The 11,607-nt window shown below is 43.7% G+C and overlaps 1 protein-coding gene across 1 annotated transcript; it reads right to left on the reverse strand.

Annotated features, from left to right (window-relative positions):
* Positions 1-1,407: 1,407 nt before the first annotated feature.
* Positions 1,408-10,399, reverse strand: PDE6D (phosphodiesterase 6D, cGMP-specific, rod, delta). The gene is made up of 4 exons (XM_009584290.1): positions 10,316-10,399; positions 5,418-5,543; positions 4,470-4,575; positions 1,408-2,037 (listed from the first exon to the last, which is right to left on the reverse strand). Exons 1-4 carry the CDS (start codon positions 10,395-10,397, stop codon positions 1,956-1,958), a joined length of 396 nt encoding a protein of 131 aa, XP_009582585.1. The 5' UTR covers positions 10,398-10,399; the 3' UTR covers positions 1,408-1,955.
* Positions 10,400-11,607: the final 1,208 nt, after the last annotated feature.

The following is an 11,607-nucleotide window of genomic DNA, read 5'->3' on the forward strand; positions in this document are numbered from 1 at the left end:
GGTGAACTGGGCGAACTGGAGCAGCCGGGCGTGGGCGGGGAGGGAAGGGGCTCCGCAGGGTTCTCTCGAGCTGTCTCAGGACTCGCGTCCCTCCAGGGCCCTCTCCCAGGGCAGCTCACCCGCGGGAGCCGCAGCCACACGTGTCGGTGACCGCCTAATCCCGCCGCGGAGACCTCCAGCGTGCGCGGCTCTGCAGGGAGGGCATCCCCGCAGGCGCCTTCCTCGCCGATAAAGTTAAGTGGGTGCGAGAATTCAAAGCTTGTTTGCCATTAAAGAAAAAGGCATCCAGGTCAGATTCAGTCCCGCTGGGAACATCCCTCTGCTACGGGGGCAGGGGCTCCCCGCACTCGGTTGTAGCTCAGCGTGGCGAGAGGAGACGCCTCCTCCCTGTCTGCCAGGCCCTAGAACATAGAGGTACCTGCTCTCAAGACCCTCGACCTTCTGTATTTTTCCTTTTTGGACACCTTTTGTCTCTCCTCGTTGACAGACATCACCATCACTGGGTGTCGTTCATGCTGGGTGCAGAAGGCAGTTTCGGTTGATGGCTGGGCTAGGATGGGTCATGCTGCTGAGAGGACTCTGCCCTGTGAGTCCAGCAGGCTGAAATGCATCAGTGAGGTCTCATGAGAAAGCTGCTACAATGGAGAATGCTCTTCTGATGGGGATTAATGGTCCAACTTCAATTCACCTAAAAAAAAAATTATGCCGTATCCCTCCCACACACACACAGTGGCTGAATTCAGGATCTGAAATGATGCGTTTCATTTCACCGTGACTCTCCGAAGAATCTCAAGCCCAGCCACGGGACAGGCTGACCAAGGTGTCGAGCAATCATAAAGCTGTCTGTGATGTTTAAGAGCAGAAGCTGGAGATGCCCCCTTCCCAAGATTTACACGTGCTAGAGCTAATTATAAATGACCAGGGGAAAGGGTAGTGGTAGAGCTCGAGAAGCCTGTTGTAGCAAAATTGCTGCCATGTGTCATTAAAGCTGTGCACACATGGGGATTGTTGGTATCAGCAACTGCAGCCCCCGCTGTGCTTTAGGGAGCTCAGCCCAGCACAGGACTGATGCTGGTGGGCTCAGGGGAACACAGGTTTTCCAGAGGAGTTTGAGCAGAAAAGCAGAAGGGCATGCAGTGCTGCTCGAGAAACCGGTGACTGGGTAAAAAGGACAACCTGCCCCGAGGGATTAATGGACAGAAATGAGGCCAAGGAGAAACCTTGGTCAGAGCAGTCAGGAAACCTTTCCTACATGGTCAGCTGGAGGAAGAGAAATTTAGCAAGGGTAGGGGGGCTGTGGAAGAAGCAGGGCTGTGGAAAGCCCTGTTCTGCTGCTGGCTTGAGTGATAGGAGTTTGTGCCTGCTGCAAGGCATTTTAAAAACAAAGGAAAATGCACAGAACTAACATTTCTTCCCTTCTTTGGACGGTAGGAATGTTTTAATTGAGAAATTTGTTTTAATTACATTAGGTGATATCACAGTCTATTTTACAAGTTCAGGGTAAGAGGATGTGTGGACCAGTTACACAGAAATCCAGTGAAAGGATAAAAACCTACAACATGAGAAAAATGAAAAGGTTAACTTAATCCCCCAAAAATGAAACGCATTGAGAGTTTGGTGTGAGTGGAAATGGGAGATTATACCAGGATCCAGAGAAGTAGAAAGGATGAGACTAACATAATTTACAGCATTGGTTCTGCATGACCATCGTTTGCCCGTGTTCAGAGACAGCCTCTATTCCTCAGTGCATCGCTGAGCAGATGGTCCTGTCTCTGAGGGTTTGGTCTGGTCTTGTCAGAGGAGAAAGCAAAATAACTGATGGGCAAAGGTCACAACCCACGTAGAGCTGGTCCCCAGGGTCACAGCCTACAGGAGTGTCTTCCACTGGATAGTCGGGGGGTTCTGCAGCAAGAACTGTATGGAGGAAAACTAAAACAGCTCCAAAAAGCCCCATCTCAAACGTAGAAAAGTCTCACTCTGGAAGTGCTTACGAGAAGGTCGTCATCATAGAATTTGGTTTCTATAATAACATTACCACTGTGGATGGAAAAGAGGAGAAAGAAGAGATATTAGAAGAGTGCATGAAGAGTAGAAAACGACCACTGCTCTCAACGCTCTCACAAGCCTGGGCTGACATCTTACCCCCCACAACACGAGCTTTGGTTTGGAGCCGCATGCGATGAGCACTGTGTCCTGATCCGGGGGGCCATCAGGGCTGAAGGATCTCTCCACTGCATTCCTACATGGAGCAGTTCCCCCCCATCCCTCCCTTGTCACCCCCTTTCGGGGCACAGTACCACGCAGGCTGCAGAGAGTGCTCACAAACAGCAAACTTCTACTCACTTCTGTTGCTAAAAATAAACTAGCAGTCCCAGCACCTTCAGGCCCTTCTCTCTTGCAGTGAATTGTGAAAACCGACGGGAATGCTTTTTTTATTCCCCATCTCTGTCCTCTAGTGCTGAGCAAGCTACTTCAACCAACTTAACATGTCATTTTCCTCAAGAAGTGCTTAAATGCAAACGCACAAGCATATTTTATACAAACTGCAATGGAAATGTAGATTTGGGTGTGACAAAAGCTCTGATGATTTAAATTGCTGACTTTGGGATTTTGGTAGACAAAAGAAAGAACTTTGGGGCTGTTACAACATTGGACACCTGAGCAGTGTGATCTGACCATGTCTAAATAACCTAGCTCTTGAAAATTGAAGGAGCAGTTCCATCTCCACTGTGGCTCTTGGTATCTGTAACACTGGCAAAGCTGAACCTGGCAAGAGTGTAAGGTTTTTGCTGTGGCGTGGCCAATGCTTGAACTCAAATGTCAGGGAATGTTCTCAGTCCGATATTCAGTCATCCTGGGAATCCTTTGCACAGAGTGCCTTGTTAGCACCAAATACCACATCTCCATTCTCCCCTGCTATGGAAACACCGAGACAAACATGAGGTCTTTGGGAATATCAGAATGTGAGGGGTTCTCCAAGTCTTGGCAGCTGAAAAAAGCTGATTTCTCTGGGCCACAAAAAACTTTTGGATTTCTTTGAGCTGGTGATTCTACTGAAAAGCCTCAAGAATGACTTTAAGACACCTCCATGAATAGGAGAGAGATCTGGGCTGCCCACTATCAGTGGACAGACTCCAGGGAAAGAATGGGACACTGGAAAATCCTCAAGGTCACTTGAGAACTGGACTCTCACCACTCCCAGTCCTGAAAATGCCTTGATTTCCCAAGACGGTCAAAACCAACTTGTCAGATGTCTTTGTTTCTCTACTCTGATTCCCAAATCTGGCTCTTCCTGTACTGACTAAAAGCCACCAGCTCTGGGAGCCGAGGATGTGTGTAGCACCTATGAGGTTCTGAGCAGATTGTGCCAGGGAGCCCTATTTGAGCACTGATGCTCTCTTCTGAGTCCGCTCTCTCTTTGAAACATGCTGTGAATAGAAATCAGTGATGGTAGTTCCCATCCCGGTGCCTTCTCTACATGACTGGCTTTCCTCCAGACAGGGAACAAGAGGGAAAACGCTTGAGAGGAAGGTCTTCCAGAGGACACAGTGACCTTGCAGTGAGACTGGCTGCTCCCTGTCTGCCTCTTGTTGGCAGGAGGATTCCCATACCCTCTGTCTCTGCTGGCAACGTGCTCCTCATGTCCTTGCCAGCACCCATCCAGCACTGCAGGGAGGGTGGCTTTTTGTCAGTGATCATAGCTTCCCAGGGGCCTCCCTCAAGGAGCCTTTTCCATCATCCCACTAAAGCCTGTGCCTTGCTGTCCACACTCAGAGCAATGTCCAGCATGCATTGTTCTGACATAAGTCCTGGGGATCGCTGACCTACTCAGAAGTCAATGTGCAAATAGCCACCAGGACTAGACGTTTCTGAGGAAGGTGTGTGAATCCCATTACAGGTGACTTTAAAATGACTGTTTCCTACCTGTTAAGAGTATTTTATCCCCAGATACAACTCCATATGACTAAATGCATAGTTTATAATCCAATGTAAAAGACACAAAGCTTGGCAAAATGGTACAGTGATGAAACAAATGCTAGAGCAGCTCCTATGGGTGATATATTGCATGAAAAACAACCACCTTGGACAAGAGTCAGTGATCAATAGCTGGATTTGAAAATGGCCCAAACATCTCTTTTTTTTTTTTCCTGGATGTAAGGGGTATTAAGCTGCAAAGCATTTTAAAATTCTTTCACAGTTCACCTTTCAAAAAAATTAAGCAACTCTAATAAAGGATCCGTTCCACTTTCTCCAAACTTTTATTGCTATATTAATGCAAATTGGACCTATGGGAAAGAAGGTAATGAGGTTGGCTTAGCCCCTTTTATGTCTCAACAGCTAACAGTAGTGAGGGTGATTCAGAGTTGGTAGCAGCTCCCTCTCTTCATTCCCACTGTGGCCCCCAAGGAAATGCCACACACTGCTTTTTCTTTGCCTGCTCTCAGATTCTGTAAGCCCAAGGCACTCACGTTAAAACGTTAGCTGGCATCATCTGTGATTCAGGTGCTGCCTCTATCAAGGACTGCCAAGTGTTTGTGGAGTTAGGAATCACAAAACCGAATTCAAAGAACCATTCTGCAAAGTAAAAAGAAGATCCAGAGGCATTTGAAAGAAGATAAAATCCACAAATGGTCCTTTTTGCTTTTCACCTGACAGGCTGGGGAACTCCCTAAACTGTCCTGCTGTGCTGCCAACATTTTACATTTAAATTACTTTGTACAGCTTAAACTGCACTGAACCCTGCCCTCCTCTTAAAGCAGATACTCCCTTTCTAAAATAGCTGATGGTAATGATAAAGCCACGCCACTTCCTTAGCATTCATCACACCTAACTGGGAACAGGGAAACCACACTCCCCCTCTTGCAGACATCCCCTGGATCCAGTTGAGACTAAGTGTACAACTGGTTGCCCAAAAGACAAGGAGCTCAATGTTTTATCTCCCCCTCCTCTGCCCCAGATTAAGGGTAATACTGCAATGAGGGAGACCAGATGTGCAGCTATGGCGTCACACGGACAATACTTTGTGGCACTGCTGTAACCAAAGCAAACCAGAGGCTCCTTTAGTCCGGCCTCCAGTCTGGTGGTGGCCAGCACTAGGTGCTTCTGAGGAAGATGCATGAATCCCCATAATGGGTGACTCTAAAATAACCTATTTTCTTGCCTCAGGCAGCCTGCGGTGGATTTATGCCCTGAAGCATGATTACCTAGATTTTTTGCTTACATAACAAAGTGTTAATACACTTATGAAATGCTATCCCTAATATTGTGGCCCATTAGTCCTGACAAGATGAGTGCTTCAGTACTTCTCTGAAAAATTAAAATCACCACGTTCAACCCATTTTAGTTTCTCTAATCCCCGTCACGCTGGGGGTCACTCCCTGCGCTGCAGCAGGACTGCACACAGAGCAGATGCATACCTTCTAGACACTGCCCTTTGAAATAAACTTTCTGTTCCAGTCGGAATTTTTCCATTTGTTCTGCTGAGGAAAAGTTTAACTCCCGAGACACTGCTTTGCATTTCAGGATTTTTTTAGGAACTCGAGCTGTGAAACAGATAAAGAAGCATTATTTGGACACAATAAAACAAACCCAGCTGCTTCAGGTGCTATAATAATACTTTGAAATAATGATTAGTGCTAGTACAAGATCATAGTAGCAGGAGAAATGCAAACACAACGGACTTTGTTTTCACAATTGCAGGCGTGAAATCCAAGATGCAAATGGGTTAAGAACCTTGCCCAGAGCCAGGGATGAAACTTGTGACAGAACCAGGGATACAACACTGATCTCTCAGACTCCTGGTTCTTAGCTCTTTATTACTAAAAGACACAATTCTTCAGGTAAAAATATGAGATGCAACTTAAATCTTTACTTTAGGAAGTGTGCTGAAGATCACAAGCAGCCAAAGGGCTGCTTAGTATACCAAGCGTGTTAGCCCTTCTCACTTCTCCTTCCCTTTCAGACTGTGCATCCCCAGCAAACCACAAACGGCTATTTCTCAGCCCAGCAGCACTGTTTCAGCCATCTCACGTAGCTCTGAATTCGTCCTGTAAAAGTATACAAAATGTCTGTTCCCCAAACACTGAGACCCACAGAGGCAGTAAAGTCAGTACCAAACTAGAGAGTTTAAGAGAGAGAGAGTCATTTGGCAATCCAGGGTATCTGGGCTCTTGCAATGGGTGAGACACCAACAGCGGCAAACCGTACTTAGATATTTCATAAGGCTTTTTTTAGAGGTGGAGGAGTAAGAGAAGGGACAGTTTGGGAGCATTGATTGAATATGCTGAAAGGTCCTAATCAGGAGAATACGGGGGGGAGTCAATATACTAAAAATCTCCCAAGCCCATCATACTTCAGTGGTGTGATTGTACATAATCCTTCCTGCGTATTAGAAAATGTTTCATGTAAATTTATTAGAAATAAAGAGGGGAGGGAATACAGCTGGCATGTGCTTTATGAGCCAAACTGTTCCTAAAAGGAAAACGTATCAAAACATCTATGAGCAGACAGAAGGCTGCTGTTTAATACAAGGAAGAGTCTACCAGACCCCAGGCAAATCCATCTAATGTAGAACAGTTTAATGGAGTAGGACCTTGATGTGAAACCAATCTAGAGAGCTGGAGGGTTAGGGAATGTAAGCTACCATCCTAACCCATGGAGAAGTACACAGCCCATGGTTTGTTTACCAAAAAAAAAAAAAGGTAAAAAAGAAAGTTAAAAGTGTAAGGGAGGAGTTTTAAATGTAAAAGCTCTCTAATTATTTTTAGTCTTTTTTTTTTCAGCATAGAAATCTGCATGGCACCATCCTTTACTGCCCTCGCAAGTACAGACTACGGCCTGTTGTGAATAAACATCCCTTTGCAGTTAAGTGTAAAATGACTTCTGCAATTTAGTAATTAAGTTTCTTTCATCCCCAAGACAGACTGCTGAGAATGTTTGCTTTAATATCGTAAAACTACAAAATAAAAGGTTACTTTTAATAAAAGTAGGACTGTGTAGTCTTTAAACCCCTGATCTAAGAGATTTTAATTGATATGTATACCATCAAGCAGAAAATTTTAATTGAAATTATTTTGAAATTATTTATTTTAAACTCATTTTGGTTTTATACCTTTTTTTCCCATTAAAAAGATAGAAGAGAAAGAAGTTGGATTCTCATCAGTTAGGACCATTTTAAAACATGCTGAAATGCAGGTAAGCATAGACTCTATCCTAAATTTAGTACTGCTTTTTGTTAACCGGAGGATATACTATACCTGCACATTTATTTAAGCACTTATATAGCTAATATACATTTAGTCAGAGACTTAATTCTGATTAGATTAGAAAATGATGATTGACACATTTCTTGTTTGCTAAGCAAGTAATTTTGGGTCCAACTGTGTTTAGTTAGAAACTGAAATTCAATTAAAATACCCGTATCATTAATGTTTTCAAAGAGTTTAATAAAACTACCTTAAATATTTGGGATGTGTAAGAAAGAAAGCTATCTTAGCCAAACTTCTTTTATATTTCAAACTACATCTTTTCTTAGACAATGAAAGGATTGTTTGTATTTCCTGAATGAAAGCTCGCTGTGGTGACTGGGAACAACACTGGGGATTCTACAAGTGCTAGACCTCAGCAGCCTACTCTAAGATTTGCTTGTATATTGGAAGAAACCAAACTTTACAGATTTGCGTCTCCCAGATTACCTCCAAGTTTTGAATGGCACTGTCACTGAATTGAGCTGACTGGGTACATGGAAAAGCTCCTGCTGTCAAAAGCTGGTTTAGATGGTTAATTCCAGTTTCAGGTGCTCAGGCAGTCATTTTCACTACTTTCAGCGGTTTAATGTTAAGACTTCAGCAGCAATCCAATACCATATTAATATTCTTTTTATTTAATCTAAGTGGTAATAGTAAGTTTAGGTAGTAACACAGTATCATTTGAAACTTAAGAGTTAATTTTTTAAAGAAACCTGTACTTAAATCAAATAGAAGTCCTGTTTAAAAAGCAAATAGAAGTCCTGTTTAAAGGAAATAAATTTTATTCACTCTGCTATATATTTGATTCTTTGTTTGCTATGTCTAGACTGTGATTTGCCCTGAATAGCCACAGAACACACACACACGAGTACTTTGAGACACACATGGCCTTAATTTTAAAACAATTATTCTAACTGTTTGCCCTCACTGTTTCTTTGCAGGACTGTACCAGAACCACATTTCCCCACACCTTCTTTTAATTCATAGTCAGATTATCCTCCTTTGTTGGACACCTCTCCCCCTTCTTAGCCTATTTATTGAGAATAATCTATCCATCTCAGCCTTCTTTTCTTGCTAAGCCATACAAGAACAGCTTTTTCCCTCTCTTCTCCTAAGGAAGACCATCCTCCCATCTGTAATCTTTTCAGTCGCTTCTCCTAATAGCTCTTCTCAGCACCTGTTCCAGTTTGCAGTCATCCATCTTCTAGATGGATACCTGAACTGCACACCAGATAAGGTCTTAACAATTCCTTGTACAATGGGCATTAATCTCATGCCAGAGTATGCTTTAATTAATTCCCCAAGCTCCTCTGATGAAGGTGAGGGTTCCTGTTTTATATGTGAGGAAAATCTGAGACACAGTGAGGTGATATGATTTGCCAAAGTGAGAAAGATGGCAGGAGGGAAATGGGGCAACACAACAAAGCCTCTCAAGACACAGCTCCAGCTGTCCTCTCTGCCCCAAAGCACACCTTTCTGTAGTTTGCATTGAACCAAGGCAGTGCAACAGTCTGCTGAGACAGAGTGAAGAGGATTCAAATACTAGCCACGCGTCCAAGGAGAAGCTTTTGCAGCACAAAATCTGGGAAGACTGGGAATACTTTTGGCTGATTTTCTTCTGCTTTCTAAAGCCCAATTCCTCATTTCTCCTAGGTGTCCTATTAGCTGCTGTAGGCATGCCAAATGTTACAGTTATATCAAGAAGGCAAAACATCAATAACCTGCAATTTAAGAAATTTAGTATTGAACTGATGAATTACCGCATTTCTTTTGAAAGTTGTATTTCAATTGCTTTCCTACGGGTGTATTTGAAAGTGCTGGAATGATTTTCCTTAGTGTAGGTATCTTGTGTGGTATGCATGAGTAAATGGCTGTCAAGGCCTATCCGCTCTCACTGGTATGAGAATGGGAGTACAGGTTAGCAAGGCTGAAGGAGACAAAGCTTGGAAAATGCTTTTAGTAATCACCGAGTCACAGCTTTGCTTTCCTGTAGCTCTGACCTGGAACCTCTGTTCCTGGCATCAGGTCCCTCTTAAGCTGAGACAACCTACTACTGGTCATAATAATGAACTCTTGTCATAAAGCAGATAAATGACAAAATGAGGAGAAGGCAACTCGTTTCTCTTGCACCTTAAGATGGCTTTGAAACCAGGTATATTGCTGGAAGACTACTGGACTCAGTGTTTTGCCACAGATGATCTGTACGCTCTCTGGGCAGAGAAGGATCTTTATACGCTGGTTGCCTCCTTCAGACATAACAGATTTTCCAATTTATGGGAGAGGTAAGTCCTAGTAGTGCCAGGCAGAACTCAGTCCTTGATGTTTAACCAAAAATACATCAATGTCACCAGCATAATTAAATGATCAAGTTCACTCCACTTACTGGAGATCAGCTATGCTACTCACATAATAGAAAAGCCTTCAAAATTAATTCAGTGAGGTCAGACTCTTCACAGAGCCAAAGCAAAGCTCTTGGCAAGGGACGATACCTATCACAGTGCTTTGTCACAAATGGGGAAAAGTAAGGGACAGTGAAGTCCTCTGCTACTGAGTGAGGACAGAAGTGGAAGGGCAACAGGCCTTCCTAGCAATGGTAGAGGGTCAGAAGAGCAGAGCAAATGTGCCATGTATGCCATTTTAAAGCAGAGGTCAAATTTAGTGCAGGAGAATATTAGGACCAGGCAAGGTAATAACTGCGTATGCTTCTTCCCCACTCGTTCTCCATTTGACCTCCACCTTGACTAAACCCTGTTGTCATACTGAGAAAAGTCAATATATTTTTATACTTTTCATTTTGGAACCAATGCTCGACGTAGCAAAGGTCGGCCACTCATTCCTTACCCAGCTGCGCTCCCTGCTTAGCATTGTTTAACTTGTTCCCTTTGCCAGTCACTGATCCACTCCCACTCTTCTCCACGTGTCCCCAGGTTATTGTGGTGGAAGCCTCTGAAGGTGTGAAGTCACAGCCAGGACATCTGTTCTTCAAAGCAGGGGTATGCTCGCAGCTCTGCTGACCCAGACTAACAGCACCACCCAGCCCCAAAATGCATAGTAAGGCCACACAGTACCTTCATGCTCCACTCCAGGTACAGACAGATCTTCTGTTCCTTGCCAGAGGATTTTCCCTGTTTCTGCATCCCGAAGGTTCATCCAATTTCTGATTGGGAAGCAATTAAGGAAAACAAGCTATCTACATCCCTAAACACTGTGCCTACTATTCTTTGCTAAGCCCTGAAATAGGCTACTCCAGCTGAGTTTCAGTCATGTTTTCTGATTCTCAGGAGACCAAGGAAAAGAGATGCCTTTTCCCAGAAAATAAATGAACAAACCAACCCTTGACCAGAATGAATGCAACAAGAGTTGTACAGTCACAGAATTAGTTTTCACTTCAGACTGAAGCTTGTTAACCTCATTTATCATTTGCCATTGCTTCTAAAGGATAAAGGCAATGTCACTGTGCTGCAGAGAAGCAAGTACATTACTAACAATAACAGATAATTCTACACAAACAATTGCTGTTCTCCAGCATTTGAAAAATGCTAGGAAAGTAAGTGCTTCCTATATAACATCAGAAAAAGAAAAACACCCGATCAAGTTTGTTTTCCTAGTTTACAAAATATTAATATCAAGGGTTGTTGTGTTGCTGTTGACCTGGTAACTGCCACTCATGGGAATTCTTCAGCTGCTGAGCACTAAGCAAAGAGATCCTCTCTTTTCACTCTCAGCAAGTGAGGCTGTGCTAGCTTTCAAAAAACCCAGATCAATGAATAAGTCATTAAAGTTATAGGCAAGTATGAAATACTCACATTTTCAAGGGACAATTAATAACAATCTTAAGCATACCTTTGAAAAACTCTCCCATAACGTAACTCAGAGATTGACACATCAGAACAAGGAGCCCGCACACCTGCCCGATGCCATTTTGAACAGAGATATAGCTGTCAGTGAGCCCAAGGCCCCGCAGCAGCCTCCTGCTCCACAGCTCACCAGAGTGGCTCCGAGTCGTCACTGGCATTAATGTAAGCAGCCTAAAAAAAGCAGGATCTGTGAGATACAGCCACGCAAACCAACACCTTTCCAGGTATTTCCTTTTGTTGGTTTATGGCAGTGCACCCTTTGTACTCAGTACTTCCTAGACAAGATACTGGAAACTATCTGGGAGAAGGGGAGAGACCAACTGTTCAAGTGACTGACTGGGGAGGTACAGTAACGTAAGAGGGACAATAGGGACCTTGACGTAGGTATAAATAGGAGCTGTCAGAGATATGCATATCGAACTCATCTTCTAACATACAGTTTCCAGGCAGACTCACACAAACTCGTCACATTGATCAAATTTTTCCAGAGCTCTAGGGAAGAA

This window comes from Fulmarus glacialis, unplaced genomic scaffold (assembly GCF_000690835.1).
Source record: "Fulmarus glacialis isolate BGI_N327 unplaced genomic scaffold, ASM69083v1 scaffold28220, whole genome shotgun sequence".
In the NCBI taxonomy this organism is placed as follows: Eukaryota; Metazoa; Chordata; class Aves; order Procellariiformes; family Procellariidae; genus Fulmarus; species Fulmarus glacialis.